The 21,713-nt window shown below is 45.3% G+C and overlaps 2 protein-coding genes across 2 annotated transcripts in view; both read right to left on the bottom strand.

Moving 5' to 3' along the window:
• Positions 1 to 8,698, bottom strand: part of LOC111949502 (PTB-containing, cubilin and LRP1-interacting protein) — a 36,479-nt gene extending 27,781 nt beyond the window's left edge. The window contains exon 1 of the mRNA XM_070434064.1: positions 8,567 to 8,698. Coding sequence (XP_070290165.1) covers positions 8,567 to 8,596 — 30 coding nt within the window. The 5' untranslated portion in view covers positions 8,597 to 8,698. The remainder of the gene's footprint in view (positions 1 to 8,566) is intronic.
• Positions 8,699 to 12,209: 3,511 nt separating this feature from the next.
• Positions 12,210 to 21,713, bottom strand: part of LOC111949757 (delta and Notch-like epidermal growth factor-related receptor) — a 74,111-nt gene continuing 64,607 nt past the window's right edge. The window contains exons 9-13 of the mRNA XM_070434063.1: positions 14,744 to 14,866; positions 14,145 to 14,258; positions 13,766 to 13,897; positions 13,405 to 13,651; positions 12,210 to 12,910 (exon numbers count right to left, since the gene is read on the bottom strand). Of these exons, the coding sequence (XP_070290164.1) occupies positions 12,799 to 12,910; positions 13,405 to 13,651; positions 13,766 to 13,897; positions 14,145 to 14,258; positions 14,744 to 14,866 (728 nt within the window). The 3' untranslated portion in view covers positions 12,210 to 12,798. The remainder of the gene's footprint in view (positions 12,911 to 13,404; positions 13,652 to 13,765; positions 13,898 to 14,144; positions 14,259 to 14,743; positions 14,867 to 21,713) is intronic.

Genomic DNA, 21,713 nt, shown 5'->3' with positions numbered 1-21,713 from the left:
GAGGCACGTGACTTTTCCCAAATAACTTTTGGCTGAGTGTTATGTATTGTGAGAGAGCATTTGAAAATAGAGGGGAGTAGAAATTTTACACTGTTTGGAAGTGACCATTCTGGAGTGAGAGAAGGGGGATTCTATAGCTCTGTGAGAGATAAGAGGAGACACAGTACAGGGATTTTTCTGCCATMGAAATCCTTTGGCAGTCTGCTGATACAGAAAAAAACCCTGCTTGTTGAGAAAAGTAAAACTAACGCACTCACTCACACACAACAAAGTAAAAGATTGCCTCTGGAGTGTGTATGTGGGTGCGCTTATTTGCGCGTGTCAACCGTGATACGTGTCTGTGCACACAAGCGTGTGTATGCACGTAGGTGTGTGAGCGCGCTTCGACCGTGTGATTGTGTGTGTAGTTCGCAGGTCATAGATGGTATGGTACACTCCCAGCCCTCAGGGAGCATTCCTGTTGGAGTAGACAGGCTCTCAGGTCAATCATAGCATAAGCCACAGTACAACAACCCACTGAAAATGGCTGAGACACAGAACATAGGGGTCATACATAGGCTTGGCCGTTATACCGTATACCGGGTTATTTGGAAACAGCCACAGGACGGATTTTCAATACCGTCAAAACGACTTATTCAAAGTGTTGTAGCTACTTTTTAAGTAAGAACCTGCAGTCAACATGTGCAATACGTTCACCTGTCAGATCATTTTTCATTATGAAGCTCGCTGCTACTCCCCAGTCACATGATGTTTGTTTGCAACAACGATAGACCGGAGCCATGTGAGTCTCTCATTGTTATGCAGCACGCGCCAGGTGATCTAGTTACAGTATTGAATTCACAACTAAACGTTTGCCAGCTAGATAACTATTAAGTTAACTTTTTAAATTGTGCTAAACGTTCTGCAGTTGTGCATTTGGTTTGCTAATTTAGTAGCTAGTTAGCTATCTAGCTAAGTGTTCAGCTTCTTGTAAATTCAAGCGTCGCTTGGTAACAGCAGAGAATCCCCTCCTGGATCAAGAGCCTTGCTGTCTAATATTAATTTTGTGAGTGCAACAAACTGAGTGGCATTTTTTAGTTGATTGTATAACTTTATGGGATGTCTGTCCTGCAAATAGATTAGGTCAGAGACGGTATAAAATGTTCAAAGTGCGCTTGTTAGCATTTAGTTAGCATTCGCTATGGGATTTTACATGTACTTGTTAGCATTGCTAAGCTTCGGATCTCAGAGGCTCAGTGGGTTTTAAAAATAGTGGCCCTTGTGTTCAGTACCAGTATTACCGAAAATCCCAGAATGTCACAAGGTCGATAATTTGGTATGACAATCTGGATACCGCCCAAGCCTAGTCATAGAAACATACATACATACCACCTTATTCAAACACATAAACGGACTGCTATACAGTACACCATGCAAACGCTAGTCTGTAACATCCACATATAGCATTCAATAGAACTGACCCCAAAATGTTCTACTGGATATAAAGACAAAGATTCACAGACACACACACACATGCACGCACACACACTCAGTCTGAAGATGAAAGAGCAGAGTGGAGCAGACTAACAGATGTTTGAGAGCAGGGCTGGTGTGTGTTGGCGTCAGGGTGAGACAGTGGGCCATCTCAACCTGGTCTCAGACTGCTATCAGACCAGCTCTCTCTCTGGCTGGCTGGCTAGACGCTCACATAAACCAACATCAGCCTTGGCCTCTCAACTCACTCTGACAAACACACACACACACAACTCACTACGTCACACACACAAACATTCTTACTCCACCTGCTGTCTGACTGAGACATTAAAAACACAGCTGGAGCAGCAGAGGACAGGTAGTCAGGAAGCCTCCCACACCCATCCAGTGGTTGGCTCCCGAAGCACAAGTGGGACCCCTCTACCTCTCCCTTAGCATAGTACGAGCCAGCCGTATCACCCTGGTCCTGCCAGACTGTTAACGGCCTCCGCCTCTGATCCGGGACCAGTTTATGAGTAGAACCACTGCGTTTCACAAGCATCTGAGAGGGCTAAATCCAGAGAGGACCGTGGGAGGTCCTGCGCCCTGATTGGCAGCTTGGTTCTGTGGGAGGTGGGCTGTCGTTGCTCTGATTGGTCGGTCAATGGTGTTGTGGGAGGTGGATATTGACAAAAGCCAACCACAGACCCCAGCTGGTGGTGGCTGTATCTCCGGCTGGCCGTAAAAACATTGTAAATTTTCTGACGCAAATGATCCCAGTTAACCCGTCCCCACATATACATTTTGTGTCATAATGCATTGTGTCATTTTGGAGTCACTTTTATTCTAAATAAGAATATGATGATAAGAATGATATGATATATGATAAGAATATGATTCTAAACACTTCTACATGAATGTGGATGCTACCGTGATTACGGATCATCTAGAATGAATCGTGAATAATGATGAGTGAGAAAGTTAGACGCGCAAATACGGTTTCATAACCCCCCCCCCCCCCCCCTTCCGAAAACAAATGCTAACCTCCCCTATTATTGTAATGGTGAGAGGTTAGCATGTCTTGGGGATATGATATTTATATATATTTTTCTTCTTCTAGCAGAACAGAGGCCTGACCAACCCAACCTTGACCACAGCAGCCCCAGAAGACAGACCTAACGGTGCTTCTGACCATGAGTGACCTCAAACAGGCCCGGAGGCTGAACACATTTCTGCAGTGTCAGGATAGGACGTTTTGTCTGCTCAGCCAGTTTCCCATATCAAAGAAATGGGAATGTAGTCCATGTAGAAAATGACAACTATGAAAGCACTGGGTGCTGAGTAAGACAAACATATATAAATTGGGAGATGGTTGTGAGGGAAGTGTGTGTGTGTGTGTGTGTGTGTGTGTGTGTGTGTGTGTGTGTGTGTGTGTGTGTAAAATCGCTGAGCGATGCCAGGGAGAGAGAGAGGGCTCTTGAAACTGATTCTTCAGGGGAACGTGTTAGGAGAGGAATGGGAGGATGGGGGAAGAGAAGAAGAGGAAGTAGACAATGCTGCATGATACATCCTTTGTTGCAAAATAGAAGTCTAACATTGGACACAAATAGGTCTCAACATTTCAAGCTGTTGGTACCACGGAGGCCATTTTGTAGACACAAACACGATGTCATGTTGTTTATGTTTCCATCATCCCTCTCTCCATCTGACACATATAGTAGATTCGTAATACCAGCCTGAAAATGTGTCTGCTCTAACATTGGCTCATATCTCTTCTTCCTGCTCTGACATGAGATGAGAAAATGCAGCAAGACACTGGATGTTACCATGGCAACATAAGAGAGAAGTAAGAAAAGAAAGGAGGATACCATGGTAACGATGAGCAAAACAGCCAAATACAACATTATCGGATGTATAGGATACATGACGCAACTCTACTATAACAGGATTGTTCCAGAACAGGAATAAAGGACAACAACATAGTCAAAGGGATTAGAGTGACTGATCACTGCAGCAGCGAGCGATCAAGCATCACCATGGCAACAGTACAGTGGCGAGTCGCTGAGAGAACCAAAAATGGCCGTCACTAACTTGGCCTCCTTTTTACCAGAACCTTCCTTCTTACTGGGTCTCTTCATATCATTCAGATACAGAACTAAACAACAACTAAGCATCGTTAGAGGCACAGTTAACTGCCATTCCGCCTGGTATTCCATCCATGGGAGTCACATGACAAGGGAAATTAGTGTGCAGGCAGCTAAGCAGCGAGCTGGAACAGCCCCATTACCATGTGATAAATGGCTCTCCCTCAGAACCATACGTCATTTCAGCACTTTCCCCCAGGGACGTGATTGATCACAGGGCCGTGGTATGGAGAGCTGAGGCCCACCAATCTGGGATCAGTAGGCTGGGACAGGCTCCGTCAGTCAACCCAGCGTATGGAGTATGGAGATCAGCACCAGAACACATGAAGGCCAGGCCACGCTGTTAGTACCACTAGGCTGCAATGAACAGATCAGGGAAGGCCAAACTGAATCTGAGAAACCAACCTGAGCCTCCAAAAATATTTTTGAGAAATGCTTGAATAGGCATTTGTCACATTACGCCGGCATTGTGACCAAAAGATTAAGGGGGTTAGCACTTCAGGAGGCCCCTATGAGGATGAAATAATGTTTTTAACAGGCTGTACATTAATGTAGGCAAACATAATTGTGCAGAAGTATGGAGGTTATGTGTATAGGTCCTTATGTATATCAGAACATGTGATTGGAATAAATTGGTACTTTCTGGTCTGGTGGCTGGTGTAAGGTGTAATTACTCAATTACAATGTGATAAACATTCACCTCTTAAAGTGGTAGTATTTCAAGGCGTGCAGTTGTAAAATATGTAGATAGTATCACTTAAAACTATTTACCCAAGTTTACTACGAGATTCAATCTTCCTGATGCCTGGGCAAGCACTGTGAGAGGGATTGGCAAGTTAATTTGGCAAAGTAGTCCACGCAACATCTGGATAGCATTACAGGAGACGTGAACGGCTTGCCCCGCACCCCTGAAGATCAAAATACGTGTCATTAACCATTTTTTCACCACTTCCAAACAGGTCAGAGAATCAGTGGTAATTACTTGAATTGTAGTGATTAATGACACCTCGGTTTGCTATGTGGGACTAGACAATAAGGCAGGGTTCCCCAACTGGCGGCCTGCAGGCTGAATATTATATTATTTGGCCCCCCAAGTTCTGACCCCCCCCAAAAACAGTTGTATTTTATTTTTATACTTTTTTTTTTTTTGTTGGACATAAAAGATGGTAAAAACGCCAGCAAATCAGGTCCAAGTGATTTTAATTTGGGAAATCTGTTCCAAAGTATTCCCACGCATAATAAAGTGATATACAGCGCATTCGGAAAGTATTCAGGCCCCTTCACTTTTTCCACAATTTGTTACGTTATGGCCTTATTCTAAAATCGTTTAAAACATAAATACAAAAAACTGAAATATCACATTTACATAAGTATTTAGACCCTTTACTCTGTACTTTGTTGAAGCCCCTTTGGAAGTGATTACAGCCTCAAGTCTTCTTGGGTATGACACTACAAGCTTGGCACACCTGTATTTGGGGAGTTTCTCCCAATCTTCTCTGCAGAGCCTCTCAAGCTCTGTCAGGTTGGAAGGGGAGCGTCGCTGCACAGATATTTTCATCTCTCTCCAGAGATGTTTGATCGGGTTCAAGTCCAGCTCTGGCTGGGCCACTCAAGGACATTCGGAGACTTGTCCCGAAGCCACTCCTGTATTGTCTTGGCTGTGCTTAGGGTCGTTGTCCTGCTGGAAGGTGAACCTTCACCCCAGTCTGAGGTCCTGAGCACTCTGGAGCAGGTTTTCATCAAGGATCTCTGTACTTTGCTCTGTTCATCTTTCCCTCGATCCTGACTAGTCTCCCAGTCCCTGCCGCTGAAAAACATCCCCATAGCATGATGCTGCCACCAACACCACGCTTCACTTTAGGAATGCTATTGGCCAGGTGATGAGCGGTGCCAGGTTTACTCCAGACATAATGCTCTGAATTCAGGCCAAAGAGTTGAATCTTGGTTTCATCAGACCAGAGAATCTTGTTTCTCATGGTCTGAGTGTCCTTTAGGTGCCTTTTGGCAAACACCAAGCGAGCTGTCATGTGCCTTTTACTGAGGAGTGGCTTTGTCTGGCCACTCTACCATAAAGGCCTGATTGGTGGAGTGCTGCAGAGATGGTTGTCCTTCTGGAAGGTTCTCCCATCTCCACAGAGGAACTCTGGAGCTCTGTCAGAGTGACCATCGGGTTCTTGGTCACCTCTCTGACCAAGGCCCTTCTCCCTTGATTGCTCAGTTTGGCCAGGCAGCCAGCTCTAGGAAGAGTCTTGGTGGTTCCAAACTTCTTCCATTTAAGAATGATGGAGGCCACTGTGTTCTTGGGGACCTTAATGCTGCAGAAATGTTTTGGTACCCTTCCCCAGATCTGTGCCTCGACACAATCCTGTCTCGGAGCTCTACGGACAATTCCTTCAACCACATGGCTTGGTTTTTGCTCTGACCTGCACTGTCAACTGTGGGACCTTATAAGAGCAGACCTTCTAGCCCCTTGGCTGCTGCCATAGAAGTGCCCATCCAAGAAGGCTAAAGGTCATTGGCCACAGATAAAATGACGTCAAATCCCTTTATATGTACAGTAGCTTTGATTGGACTGATCATGTAAACATCATACTTTCACAATCTTAGCGAGCAGTCATCATCATGAATCAATTCGACAATCTACTGACAAATCCTTTTTAATTATTGTCATATGGAGAAATTATGAAGAGAAATTATAGATAAAACGTATCGGTGCTCATCGGCCATAAACATTACACAACAAGTTAGAAATCGCATATTCAACGAGTGGTTTGGAAGGAATCACTGACAGTGGCTGTGTGGCCCCACATCTAGGATTAAGGGGCTCTTTTCCATATTTAAAATTATAACATTTCAACATTGGCCATGCTATCACCGAAGCATGATTTGTGCCGCAGTCAAAACAACTGTTAACTCGGAGGACCGCCGCACCACCTTTCTATTCAAGTCAATCAAATGTATTTATAAAGCCCTTCTTACATCAGCTGATGTCACAAAGTGCTGTACAGAAACCCAGCCAAAAACCCCAAACAACAAGCATTGCAGGTGTAGAAGCACGGTGTAGAAGCACGATTAGCCAAGCACAACAAAGTCCAAAAATGTATTGTATGCAACTTCATAAATTATGTAATATGCCAGGGAGATATGTATACTGTAGCTAAGAAAGTAATACTAAGTGTATGTTGTGTAGTAAAATGTTAGTAGCCCATGTGCCTCACCCTAATAATTTGGTATATTTACCCCTATTAATTTCGCCTACTGTTCTGACTGTTCTACTGTAGCCTAAAACCTGTTTTAGAGAAATGTACTCGTCAAATATTGTAAGAGCTTTCATTGTCTGCTTATATGCCCCCTTTATTCATCCTACGGTTCTATCTTGGTGTACAGGGAGAGCACTGTTAGAACGGTCCATGTTCTGAATTCTGCTGCTGTACATTTCAAAAGTGCTAAACAAATAGTTATATTGACTAACGTCCGTCCTAGCTCGCTTATTGCCTCTTATCGTCCCCTTATGCCATAGTTTGTACATCTCAATTGTCATTAGAAACCACATTTGTTTAAGCATGTCAGCCATATCAGCTATGTTTTTTTAAAGGCAGTAATTGAGGCTGAGCGAACTGTTTCGCTGCCAGACAAGGCTCCACTGATAGCCAAGTGTAGCAGTTGGGCCAGCTTTATGTAGGCCCTAACAGTTTGTGGGCACCATTTGTCACCGTTATAGTGCAATTAATGTATTGTTTAGTGTTGTGTTGTGGCTTTGCTGGCATGCATTCCACCTTTAGTTTTTTTTGGCCCCACCAAGATTTACATGCTAAAATCGGCAGTGCTTATGTATAAGGTATTTCTGTTTTTTGATATATATTTGCTTACATTTTTTTTTGAAAATTAAAAAAATAACGGTTTTCGCTTTGCCATTATGAGGTATTGTGTATAGATTGATGAGTCGCTCAGCGGTCTAAGGCACTGCATCTCAGTGCTAAAGGAGTCACTACAGACCCTGGTTCGATTCTAGGCTGTATCACAACCAGCCGTGATTGGGAGTCCCATAGGGCGGCGCACAATTGGCCCAGCATCGTTCGGGTTTGGCCGGGGTAGGCCGTCATTGTAAATAAGAACTTGTTCTTAACTGACATGCTTAGTTAAATAATGGTTAAAAAAATATATATATATATATATATTGATATTTTTTACTATTAAATCCATTTTAGAATAAGGCTGTAACGTAAAAAAATGTCTGAAAGTCTGAATACTTTCCGAATGTGATCCTATACAAATGTAAGCAAGTTTTGAAATGATTATATTTTAATCAAATATTTTATCTGTTTGGGCTTCCATCGGTCAATTTGCAGTCTACAAATATTTTGTAATTAAGTTCTGGCCCCCTGACCTCCGCTCAAGGCCCGCGGCTGAATCTAGTTGATGATCCCTACTATAGAGTGATCCATGACCTCTGCAACATTACTGAAACTAAAAAACAGCTTGACAGAAATGGGGTCCAGCAAGTAGATGTTACACAATATAGTACATTCTCAGAATGGTTTATCATGATGAAAAAGGGAAGGCCATAATTCAAGCGGAGTTCCAGTCGTCTGATAAACCTATAGCTTACACTGTAACCTAGCAGGCTTGCGTAACGTGTATGAACGCGATACAACGTAGCCTAGAACTAGTTGGGTAATGGGGCTACTCGGGGGAGGAGGCAACACGAAAGAGAAAGGGTTTGAATTCAGAGAAACGAGCCTACCATCGCGCAGGCGGCCACCTGCGTAATAAAACAATCCTTTGTGCAATGATAGAACTGAAACACACAACACAGCCGGAGAAGACTGTGTTTTGCATCTGAGCAAAAAAAACACACAAAAACACAGAGACCAGGCTAATATCCACGATGGGTTTTCATGCCGTTAAACATCAGACAGACATTAATATCCCTAAAAATGTGCTGGTCTGGAATACTAATCAATCCATACCTGCAATCGTTCTGTCGCTGGCTGCCACATTTTAGTAAAATCAAAGGTTTCCGTCTCTACTGAAGCTGGTTATTCTCTGTGTAGTCCAGCTCACATCTGCTCGTTCTCGGCGCTTGCTTCTCCTCTTCTGCAATCTGGAGAAACAGACAGTGAATTCCAATGAAGCGTGAAGCTCCGCCTGCGAGCAGTTCCGAGACTGGTCTGCAGGGGACGGTAGCGGCAGCAGCAAGTAACGACAGGACGAGCCCTATTGCAAGCCAGAGAACACAGAGAACAGAAACAAACTTTCCTGATGGAATTTCGCAAAATAATTCCATTGACTGCATATTAAAGGCTCACATAAAAATATTGCTAGTATTTCAAGCAATTTTGGTCAGAGTTACTCCACAGCTTGGTTTACTAATTGCTGTGTCCTGTTATGGTTTGCCCAAACGGTCATGGTTTTGATGGTTGATGGCGCACTTCTACATTCCAGCCTTCTGGCTCCAGTGAAATGGCTCCATCAGATCTGTCCATGACTCAGTTTATAGGAGCTATCCCCACCAATGGATCCCTACGGAGGCCAAACAGTGCCCGTGACCCTGGAGGTCATGGAAAGGGGAAAGGGGGTAGAGGTCAACGAAAGTCCCCCACTCAGACTGCAGTGTAGGGTGAAACTCATCAATAACCACTGGTTCCTCTCATCTCCACTCAGTCTGTCTGTGTGTGTGTGTGTGTGTGTGTATGTGTGTGTGTCCGTGCGGCTCTGTGTGTTTGTGTGTGTGTGTCCATGCGCACACGTGTGTGTGTGTGGCCCTGGGTGTATTTGTGTGTGTGTGTGTGTGTGTGTGGTTTTTTTTTTAGGCGCGGTGAGTGTTGAGACAACACCACAGCTAGCCTGTATTTACAGATGTTTACTCTGGGAACATCTGGATCAAGCAGGAGGTCACCAAGGCCACACAGGGCTAACAACATATGTATTTCCCACTGCTGGCATGTTGTCTGGAGCAACAAGGCATGGAGAGAGTGTCTATTAGTGGAAACATGTTGCCCATTGTCCTATTGTAGTGGGTGTTGAGTTAATTCTGAAAACTGTCTGGCCAGTGTTGTTGAGGTCATATAGTGTCCGTTGTGTCTTTTGGTGGCTTGATGATAGATAACGCCAGTGCTGACAAAACCTCTGGTTTTTACCTGTTTTTCCTTCAGTTGATAAGATTGAAAAGGTTCTCAGGAGTTGTGAAATGCACAATATTGATATGATATAATTTTGAGTTGGTTTTCAAAGCACTAGTCTAAGTGAGGCGAGGTCTTAGTATTTCACTTAGTCTTGTGCTTTGTCCAAAAGAGTACTTAGTCTTGTGCTTTGTCCAAAAAGAGTACTTAGTCGTGTGCTTTGTCCAAAAAGAGTACTTAGTCTTGTGCTTTGTCCAAAAAGAGTACTTAGTCTTGTGCTTTGTCCAAAAAGAGTACTTAGTCGTGTTGCTTTGTCCAAAAATAATACTTAGTCTTGTGCTTTGTTCAAAAAGAGTACTTAGTCGTGTGCTTTGTCCAAAAATAATACTTAGTCTTGTGCTTGTTCAAAAAGAGTACTTAGTCTTGTGCTTTGTCCAAAAAGAGTACTTAGCCTTGTGCTTTGTCCAAAAAGAGTACTTAGTCTTGTGCTTTGTCCAAAAAGAGTACTTAGCCTTGTGCTTTGTCCAAAAAGAGTACTTAGTCTTGTGCTTCGTTCAAAAATAGTACTTCGTCTTGTGCTTTGTCCAAAAAGAGTACTTAGCCTTGTGCTTTGTCCAAAAAGAGTACTTAGTCTTGTGCTTTGTTCAGAAAGAGTACTTAGTCTTGTGCTTTGTCCAAAAAGAGTACTTAGCCTTGTGCTTTGTCCAAAAAGAGTACTTAGTCTTGTGCTTTGTCCAAAAAGAGTACTTAGTCTTGTGCTTTGTCCAAAAAGAGTACTTAGCCGTGTGCTTTGTCCAAAAAGAGTACTTAGTCTTGTGCTTCGTTCAAAAATAGTACTTCGTCTTGTGCTTTGCCAAAAAGAGTACTTCGTCTTGTGCTTTGTCCAAAAGAGTACTTAGTCTTGTGCTTTTCCAAAAAGAGTACTTAGCCGTGTGCTTTGTCCAAAAAGAGTACTTAGTCTTGTGCTTTGTCCAAAAAGATACTTAGTCTTGTGCTTTGTCCAAAAAGAGTAATTAGCCTTGTGCTTTGTCCAAAAAGAGTACTTAGTCTTGTGCTTCGTTCAAAAATAGTTCTTCGTCTTGTGCTTTGTCCAAAAAGAGTACTTAGTCTTGTGCTTTGTCCAAAAAGAGTACTTAGCCTTTGGCTTTGTCCAAAAATAATACTTAGTCTTGTGCTTTGTTCAAAAAGAGTACTTAGTCTTGTGCTTTGTTCAAAAAGAGTACTTAGTCTTGTGCTTTGTTCAAAAAGAGTACTTAGTCTTGTGCTTTGTCAAAAAAGATACTTGTCTTGTGCTTTGGAGGTTATCCAAATCCAGTTGTCATGTCGTGATAAATCATCTTTGCGAATTCAGTATTATTTTCCCAGTTCAAGGGTATTGAGATCTAATTGCTGAGGTTTTGGTCACAAAACTCAAGAGACGCTGCTGGAGCTGGATTGGACAGGTTCTAAGAAGATATGCAAATTCCATTCCAAGGTTAGCTGTCCATTGGACTCCAGAAGACACACAGAAGAAAGGGAGGCCCAAGACAACATGGAGACAATGAACAGTAGACACTAGTAGAGCTGGAGCACAGCGGAGAAGATGGCCAAAGACTGCAGGAAGTGGCGATCCTTTGTTGCTGCCCAATGCTCGAACCGGCGTGACGGGATGAGTGCGTCAGTGAGCTGAGGTTTTACATATTAAATGCATGTTTAAACACGTGTATTACAGTGACCAAGTCTTGTCATAGTACATTTCCATTGAGTCAACAGAACCCTGTGAGTCAAATGTTTTCCTAGACACAAATAGACCTCTGGTGTCATGATAAGAACAAACACCACGGAACTCACACGAGACACCAGCTGGGTTTGTGTTCACTTAAACCTTTATTGTTACATCATTGAACATAGATAATAATCATGTGGTTCTTCTCTTTTAAAAAAAGGACAATGACCCTAGTTGGCTAAACATCAGTCAAGTGGAGAGCTCACTCGGTGCTCCGAGTGGGCAGAGATTTTACTAAAGAACCAATGGAATGGTCTAAATGTGCCGCCCATCCGACGCCACAAAACCAATGCACCCAGGGGTTGACCCTGAGTGGAACAACACAACCGCACACAAACAGAGAGAGACACCTATACCTGGGACACAGAAGCACATGTTACTGGAGCAGACTCACCAGCTGACCCCCCACCTGTCAATCATCCACACAAGACCCGCCCTCCCCACCTGTCAGTCATCCACACAAGACCCGCCCATTGGCTACTCCGACCACTCCTGCGAAAAACACTGTCCTCATATAGGGAAACCATACAACACTGTGAATACAATTATTTCTCCTTCTTTACTTGTACAGAACTTGTAAATAACAAAAACATGACAACCAATGTTTGTTTTTTTAAAACACTGTTTTAAAGCTTCCCCCATAGTGTTTTTTTTACGTCTGTTCTACTTCTACCACACGTTGTTGCCTGAAGAAGGAGACGATTTTGGCACAAACCTGGTAAAGATACAGTAAATTAATCACAATGTACGGAGGGTTTCAAAATTATGCAGAAACCATCAAATCTACCCATGCATCAAGTAAGGCAACCTACTGCAGATTTTTTATATAGAAAGATATATATATATATCGTACTGCACTATGACAAGTGCACCTATTTCTACCACACCTGTAAGAACTCCTATCAGCAGCCTCTGCTGAATCTACACTTTAAACTGAGCTCATGGGTTGGTGGGGGACGTCAGGAACCGCACCCTCTAGGACCCCAATGGCATCCTGGGTAATGTAGTCACATTCTACTGGAGAGAAGAAGCAACCAACATGGCAATGTCACCCAACACCTACTAAAATAATGCAAGGTACACTCTTATGCTACAGTAGCTTTATGGATGTTCCAACCGTAAAATAGATTAGTATTTTTCTTCCCGCAGAACTATTGTTTTGTCCACATTTATTTTTTCAATGTTTATGTAAAGAAATACTAAATGGTTTGCATTTGTGTGTATTGGTGCACATCCGAACATGTGCAGTTAGTTGTATGTGTGAACAGGTGATGCGTGGTACTGTGTGTGGGTGGGTGTGCTGCCTCTGTGTTTTCTACAAATCTTTTGTTTTGATCAGAGTGACCAGGGGCTTGTCGTCAGGGCTGTAGTCCTCGTAGGTGATGGGTGCGGCGTCGTACATGGCCGGCCGGGACTTCTTCCCAAATCTGAGAGAGGGGACGAAAACACATACATGGAACATCACTTCAGGTAGGACCGCTAGCTACACGCAAGACAGTTCCTAATGTTTCAAGTGTAGAGTTGCTAGGTTGAGAATGAAATACAGGTGGCAGGGGAGTGTAATGTTATAAAGGATATGTTGCATGTTACTAACAGAGTAATACGAATATGGTGTTGTAAGAGAGGTATTATACATCTCCCCACAAATCTACCGGAACGGGCCTTTATCTCGTGAATTTTTCTAGTATTACATTGTTATTGATTATTCTATTGTTGGGTTTTGAGTTTGCAAGAAAGGCATTTCACTGTACTTGTGCATGTGACATTAAAAACTTGAAACTTGAATGGGCCTTTATCTCCAGGTAAACAGTAAATCTATAACAGGAGGTGTTTGTAATGGCTGAATCAAATGAATACATTAAATGTTAACAATGTTGGGGCACTTGTATTCTTATAGTAGGCGAACATTGTGCCGTCTCACCTGGCATGGCGGATGGAGGCGATGGCGTTGCTAAACTCGCTGTCGATGCTGCGGCAGTTGTAAAACTCCTGGTAGGCATGGCGAGATGAGCCCTGGTACTCGATGCGGCTGATGCGGCAGATGCCCACGATGAGGATGATGAGCATGAGGACGAAGGCCACGCACAGGGCACCGATGATGATGTAGAGGGAGTGACGTGGCATGTTGGTCAGGGTGTCCTCGGGGTGGGCCGTCTTCCACTGCAAGTCTGAGAGAGAGACAGACAGACAGATTGTTATGAATAACCTAAGAAAGGCATATACATGTAATCATATATCATAATTAACTCCTTCAAACAGGGGATTCTGGGTAATGTACTTACGTATCTCACAGCTGGCCCCTATCCAGCCTGGGGGGCAGTGGCAGGTGTAGGCATTTGATTGGTCGATGCAGGTTCCACCGTGATGACAGGGGTTGCTCTCACACTCGTTGACATCAACCTCACAGTCCTCCCCTGAGAGAACCGATAGTGTGGGGGGAGGGTTATGTTTAACTGGAACAGCAGGTACAGGTATATTTTCAAAGTGATCAGAGGGGGTTTACTCCCTAGTCAGAACAGCCTACTCCCACCTGTGTCACCATGGCCCATTATGATAGACTGGGTGACACTGGGTGACAGACGTGTATTCACACACACACACACACACACACACGCACGCACGCATGCACACACACATACAGTGCAGAGTTGAAATCCTCACCCAGGTAACCAGGTGGGCAGACACAGGTGGCATTGAGGCCCACACTATCACAGCGTCCTCCGTTCTGACAGTGAGCCTTCAGACAAGGATCCCTGTAGATCTCACAGTGTCTGCCTGCACAGGGACACACACATATGACCCATTAATGACGCACACACAGTACTCTCTATAGACCTGGGTTCAAATACCATTCGAAATATTTCAAACACTTTAAGCGTTAGCTTTAGCCTGTCTGGAGTGCCAGGGGGGCTGTGTTTGTACTTTTGGGACTTTTCTATTGGTTCCATTGCAACAGACAAGCTCAATCAAGCACAGCATAAGTATCTGACATGATTACAAATAGTATTTGAATCCAGGTCTGCTCTACATATAACAGTTTACACCAACTCAGCACACTATCTCGCAATCTACTACAAAAACACACTGTAGACAACACACAATCACTTATATGAATACATTTGTAATACAGGTTGTAAAAACTCATTGAATTATCATACATATTGCAGTATCAGCATCATCACACAAGCCCACCCCAGGATAACATACTTAAAACTGTCCCCGTTGAGTTGTCAGTCACACATACACACACACACACCTACCTTCATACTGGGGAGTGCAGACACATTCGTAAGCGTTGATGAGGTCTCTGCAGGTAGCGTAGTTCTGGCAGGGGGCTGACAGACACTCGTTGTATTCCTCCTCACAGTACAGACCATGGTACCCTGGGAGAGACACACACACACACACACACTGTCTTTGATCATAATATTAGATGACGGTTCAAGTAATGATTACGTTTAGATATCACTACCGAGAAGATCACGGTGAAACATTCCTCAGCACATCATATTTTTTAAGATATGTTTTTAAAGGGTGAGATAAAAGTGGTTCAATGTGCCTTTATTTCTATATACAGATTATCACTTAGACGGAACAAGTCAATGCATTTGTTTCTCTACATGACTATGGCAAAACCTTGTGGATGTTACATCCACAGACATCCTATTAAATCAATTCTAGGTGTAATTCTATGGTTACATCGATACAGGCATGATTCAGCCGTGACTGTTGGTGGTCTATTAAATGCAGTACACTCCAGTTGCCACTGGGTGGCAGGTTTGCACTGGGACTGAGAACAGTAGGTTTTGGTGTTTTTCCCCATAAAAGAGAAGCAGTATGAGCCCAAGGTCAGAACACAGTGATTGACAGAATCTCAGAGTTGACATAGGACATTGTGTTCTTTCTTCAGAGCTTACAAGCAGAAGCTACCGTACTGAGTATAGACATGTCTGTATGTGTAATGCGTGTGTGAGTGTGTATTGGGCTGTGTGTGTGTCTGGCTGTCTGCTTGTGTGTGCATGTGTTTGTCGTTTACCATGAGAGGAAACATTTACATACAAAGTAAGCCTTGATAAATCCCAGAGGTTCTCATAAAAAGTCAGTGAAATGTCAAGTGCCTTTCCCAGACTCCCAGACCCATTTCCTCTGGCTAGTCTCTCTCCTCTGTCTGATATGGATACAGGGAGCCTGGGATCCACTACTAGAGATATATGAGCTCCTTCACAGCCTCCTCTCCTTGTAGAGGACACAGACACCAGCTGGCATATTGATGAACAGGAGAAAAGGTCAATTATTTCCATAAGCGAGTCTGATGTGTGTGTCTGTCTGTCTGTGTTTGTATGTGTGTGTGTGTGTGTGTTTGTATGTGTGTGTGTTTTGGTTGCTTGTGTGTGTGCCTTCTTGCATGTGTGTGTGTGCATGAACATACGCATGTCTATGTGTGTGTGGAGTCTGGGTGTGGAGAGTTAAGCGTCTGGAATGCTGATTGCAAATCACCAATCACATCATTCCCATTAGATGGTGGCTGTAAGAATGGAAATGTGTGATTGGACGACATCATCTGCCCAACTTGTGTAGTCAGACAACGGTTGCAGACAGACAATGGTCTGGAAGGAAGTGGAAAGCAACTGTTTCACCTAATAAAAAGAGATCCTAATAAAAATKTATCGCCATGGCAACCAGATGACAGAGGAGGGGGAGAGGGAAATGAGGTGAGGGAAGAGAGACAAAGAGAGCGGGACAGAAAGCCAAAGAGAGAAAGAGATGAGCAATGGAGAATAACAGAGAATATGTTAGAGTGAAAGGTGAAAAGAGATATTATATTATGTGTGAAGATACTGTCAGTATATACATGGGAAGGAACATACTGTACCAATGCAAGGTCAGAGGTTGTTTCTGTGAGAGAACAAATAACATAATGCAATGTTATGAGACAAGAATATACTAATGAGAGTAGGAACACAGTGAGAAGTATCTGGCTACAGAGGACAATAGAGTGGATAGTGTGATCCCCAAAGGAACGATTTTAAGTGAAGTGATCTAAAAGGTGGAATTAGTTCATTTCGGTAAAAAAATAAAAAACGTCCATTACTAATTTAGAGTTTATCTCACTCCGCGCTCAACCTAAGATTGCAAATTAAATCAAAATTAAAACTGAAAGACGGAAAGATACATAAAGGGAGCTCTAGGACAGACTGTGTTGATGGTTCTACTGATAGGGTCCTGCAGTCACACCCAGACCAGGGTTCAAATACTGTTTTTAAATCTTTCCAATATTACTACCACTTGTTTTAGCCTGCCAAATGGGCAGGGTTTGCAATTTTGCAACTATTCTATTGGTTCCCTTGTACCAGGCAAGCTCAATCAAGCCCAGCTAAAGTAATTGAAATTATTTCAAATACTATTTGAACCCAGGTCTGGTTACAACGCTGAATAAGGGATAATGATTTGTCATCATTCCACACCATTAAACTGAGCATGGAGCCATAAAAACCAGTGGCATGATCAATGAGCCTGTAATGACACGTCAGTCATGCGTTACCCACTGTGTGTCGTAATCAATGATATCACTGGGGTGGGGAATGGGTTGTGGAACGATGAGTAGTAACAATGCTAATTTATGATGTTGCACAGTACATTCGGAAAGTATTCAGACCCCTTCACTTTTTACACATTTTGTTACTTTACAGCCTTATTCTAAAATGGATTTGTCACGCATACTCCCGCTCCCTCCCTCCAGCCCTCGATGTCGCCGGTCTACTAACCACCGGCCCTGGCAACAATCATTACGCACACCTGGTCATCATTATCTCCTTGATTACTCCCCCTTTATTTAGCCCTCAGTAGACAGCAGTCACTAGATAGTATTGTTTTCTCTCACGTTCTGTACGCTTCTCATTTTCTGTTCATCAGCATTGTTTCATTATTAAACTCACCTTCTGCACCTGCTTCCTGACTCTCGGCGTATTTAGTTACAGAATACTACCTCGCAACATGGAAGCAGCAGAGGATAAAACCATCTTCCAGACGATCAAGGAACAGGGTCATCTACTCCACCAACACCCCGAACCAGCTGACGCAACTGGGTATGGCCATGGAGGAAGACCTATGCGTTATCTACCGCCTCGACACACCCAGTGAGGCTCTCAATACCCCTATCAGAAGGCCTCCTACCGCGGGTGGTCACAGTGAGCCAGTCCCCCAGCCTACTCAGCTGTCCGCCCAGGTCAGCGATGCCCTACTGTCCCTTCCGGAAAAGTATGACGGTACTCCGTCGAAATGCCGTGGCTTCCTAATCCAYTGCTCCCTCTATTTCGCCTATCAGATGGGAGCAACCACGATCGAGAGATCCAAGGTTGCCACGGTCATTTCCCTGCTGACAGGGTGGGCGTTGGAGTGGGCTACAGCCGTCTGGGAGAGAGGAGAGGAGGAGCTGGGTTCCTATGAGAGGTTCATGGCTCTCTTCAGGGCGGTCTTCGACCATCCTCCAGAGGGCAGAGAGGGAGGTGAGTGACTTCTCCAACTCCAGCAGGGTGCCCAGATTGCTGCGAAGTACACCTTCATCTTTCGGACTGTGGCAGCCTCCAGCGGATGGAATGAGCCGGTGCTCCACACTCTATTCTGGAGAGGACTGCGTGAAGAGGTCCAGACGGAGTTGGCTTGTCAGGGTGGCAATCTTCGGGAGCGCCGGTGCCCACCTCGCACTCGCCTCCCTCCTTTGGCTGTCCTGAGGCAGAGCCTGAACCCATGGAGGTAGGGGCCATACACCTCTCTGTGGCAGAGCGGCGTCACCGGAGACACCTGGGGCTCTGTCCCTATTGCCGCCAGGATGGGAACCAGCTTCAGTGGTGTCCGGTGCATCCGAACCCGAGGTCCACTAGAGCAGAGGGGCGGCCCCGTGATCTTCCATCTCCCAGGGTAGGCATGAGTATTCCATCATCATAATTTGGTTCCCATTTCACTGGCTGGCTGTCCCTCAGGTGTTGTCTCTACAGCTCTAGTGGACTCTGGTGCCGCAGGGAACTTCATCAACCAGGCCCTTGCCTCCTCCCGGACCTCCCGGACCATAACTGTGTACCCGCTCTCCTCTCCTTTTCCGGTTCAAGCCCTGGATACGTGACCATTGGGATCCGACACAATTACGCACATCACAGCACCACTCACCCTCACCCGAGGATGACTTTGTGTACAGGTGGGGGGATGATGAGGAAGGCCGGGGTTAGGGCAAAGGTAGGGCAAGGCCGTGGGACCCCTGGTGCATGGGTCCCACGGCCTTGCCCTACCTTTGCCCTAACCCCGGCCTTCCTCATCATCACCCCACCTGTACACAAAGTCATCCTCGGCCTCCCATGACTCCAACGTCATAACCCCACCATCTCCTGGTCGAGGATAAGAATCACTGCCTGGGGACCAGGATGCCAGAGGACATGCAATCCCGTACCCTGTGGTTCCACGTCGGTGGAGGGTCCTGTGAGTGCCCTCCAGCCCATCAATCTGTTCTCCCGTATCGTTAGCCCCGTGTTTTAGGACGTAGATGTGGACATCCGCCAGGCTCTGGAGAGGGAACCCGCTCCGGCTACCTGCCCTCCAGAACACATCTACGTCCCCACGGGGGTAAGAGGATCGGCTGTTGACCTGGGCACACATCCCTCTCCACTGGACACCCAGGTATCATCCGCACCATCCATTTCCTCTCCGACAAGTACCGGTGGCCCACCTTGGCGCAGGATGTCGCCCAATATGTCAACTCTTGCTCTGTATGTGGCCAATCCAAATCTCCCCGGGACGCTCCAGCAGGGAAACCACTTCCCCTTCCCGTGCCTCAGCGGCCTTGGTCACATCTGTCCATAGACTTTGTAACTGATCTCCCCCTTTCTGATGGTTTTACCACTATTATGGTTGTTGTTGACAGATTCTCTAAATCCTGCCATTTTATCCCTCTCTCTGGTTTACCTACCGCTCTCTGTCCGTAGACTTCGGAACTGATCTCCCCCTTTCTGATGGTTTTACCACTTATTATGGTTGTTGACAGATTCTCTAAATCCTTACGTTTTATGTCTCTCTCTGGTCTGCCTACCACTCTCCAGTTCGCGGAGACACTATTCCAGAAGGTCTTTCGGCACTACGGTCTTCCGGAGGACATCGTTTCCAACCGTGGTCGCCAATTCACGTCGCGGGTATGGAAAACCTTTATGGAGAAGCTGGGGGCACGGTCAGCCTGACATCCGCGAACCGGCCTCAGTCCAACGGGCAGGTGGAGAGGAACAACCAGGAGCTGGAGAGGTTCCTAATGAGTTACTGCCAGGACTGGCAGGGGGAGTAGGTCCGGTTCCTTCCCTGGGAGGAGTACGCCCAGAACTCACTTCGGCACTCCTCCACCGGGCTGACGTGCGTCCTGGGATACCATCCGGCCCTGGCTTCATGGACTCCGAGCCAGACCGAGGCCCCTGCAGTGGATGAGTGTTTCCGTCATCAGAAGGATCAGGCGGACCGCCACCGCAGTGAGGCGGATGTTCCATCCTGGTGATCGCATCTGGCTCTCCACTAGGAATCTCCCGKTCCGCGTGCCCTGCCAGAAGCTGAGTCCCCGGTTTGTGGGGCCCATCAAGGTCCTCCGGAGGGTCTATGAGGTAACTTATCGTCAACAACTCCCCTCCAACTACCGGATCTCACCATCCTTTCATGTCTCCCTCCTCAGMCCAGTGGTTCCTGGTCCCCTGGCAGATGCCGTCCCCCAAGACACCCCCCTGGCCTCCCTTGGACATCGAGTGGAACCCTACCTATGCCATTTGGTCCCTCCTGGATTTTTTACATCGTGGGGGTTGGCTACAATACCTGGTGGACTAGGAGGGGTACGGTCCTGAGGAGAGCTCTTGGGTCCCAGGAGCAGACATCCTGGACCCCAACATCATCCGGAATTACCATCTCTCTCCGCCGTCCGGACTGGCCCGCTCCTTGCCCTCGGGGCAGTCCTCCTGGGCGTTGTCCTGCACGTGGGGGGGGGGACCCTCAGTAGGCCCTGGCAACAATCCTTACACACAACTGGTTATCATTATCTCCTTTTTACTCCCCCTTTATTTAGCCCTCAGTAGACAGCAGTCACTTGATAGTATTGTTTTCTCTCACGTTCTGTACGCTTGTCATGTTCTGTTCAACTGAATCGTTTCATTTTTAAACTCACCTTCTGCACTTGTTTCCTGACTCCCGATGTATTTCGTTACAGAATTCAATAAAAAAAATTCCCCTCATCAATCTACACACAAAACCCCATAATGACAAAACAGTTTTTTTGCAAATGTATTAAAAATAAAAAATCTGTAATACCTTACTTATAAGTATTCAGACCCTTTGCTATGAGACTCGAAATTGAGCTCATGTGCATCCTGTTTCCATTGATCATTCTTGAGATGTTTCTACAACTTGATTGGAGTCCATCTGTAGTAAATTCAATTGATTGGACATGATTTGGAAAGGCACACACCTGTCTGTATAAGGTCACACAGTTGACTGTGCATGTCAGAGCAAAAACCAAGCCATGAGGTCTAAGGAATTGTCCGTAGAGCTCCGAGACAGGATTGTGTCAAGGCACAGATCTGGGGAAGGGTACCAAAACATTTCTGCAGAATTGAAGGTCCACAAGAACAACTTGGCCTTCATCATTCTTAAATAGAAGAAGTTTGGAACCACCAAGACTCTTCCTAGAACTGGTCACCAAGCCAAACTGAGCAATCGGGGAAGAAGGGCCTTGGTCAGGGAGGTGACCAAGAACCCGATGGTCACTCTGACAAAGCTCCAGAGTTCCTCTGTGGCGATTTGAGAAATTTCCAGAAGGACAACCATCTCTGCAGCACTCCACCAATCAGGCCTTTATGGTGAATGGCCAGATGGAAGCCACTCCTCAGTAAAAGGCACATAACAGCCTGCTTGGAGTTTGCCAAAAAAACACAGAAAGGACTCTCAGACCATGAGAAACAAGATTCTCTGGTCTTTTGAAACCAAGATTGAACTCTTTGGCCTTAATGCCAAGCATCACACCTGGAMGAATCCTGGCACCATACCTACGGTGAATTATGGTGGTGGCAGCATTATGCTGTGGGGATGTTTTTCAGTGGCAGGGACAGGGAGACTAGTCAGGATCGAGGCAAAGATGAACGGAGAAAAGTACAGAGAGATCCTTGATGAAAACCTGCTCCAGAGTGCTCAAGACTTCGGACTGGGGCGAAGGTTTGC

This window comes from Salvelinus sp. IW2-2015, linkage group LG22 (genome assembly GCF_002910315.2).
Source record: "Salvelinus sp. IW2-2015 linkage group LG22, ASM291031v2, whole genome shotgun sequence".
Lineage (NCBI taxonomy): Eukaryota > Metazoa > Chordata > Actinopteri > Salmoniformes > Salmonidae > Salvelinus > Salvelinus sp. IW2-2015.
The sequence above is the reverse complement of the archived record's forward strand: the minus strand, read 5'-3'. Positions and strand labels throughout refer to the sequence as shown.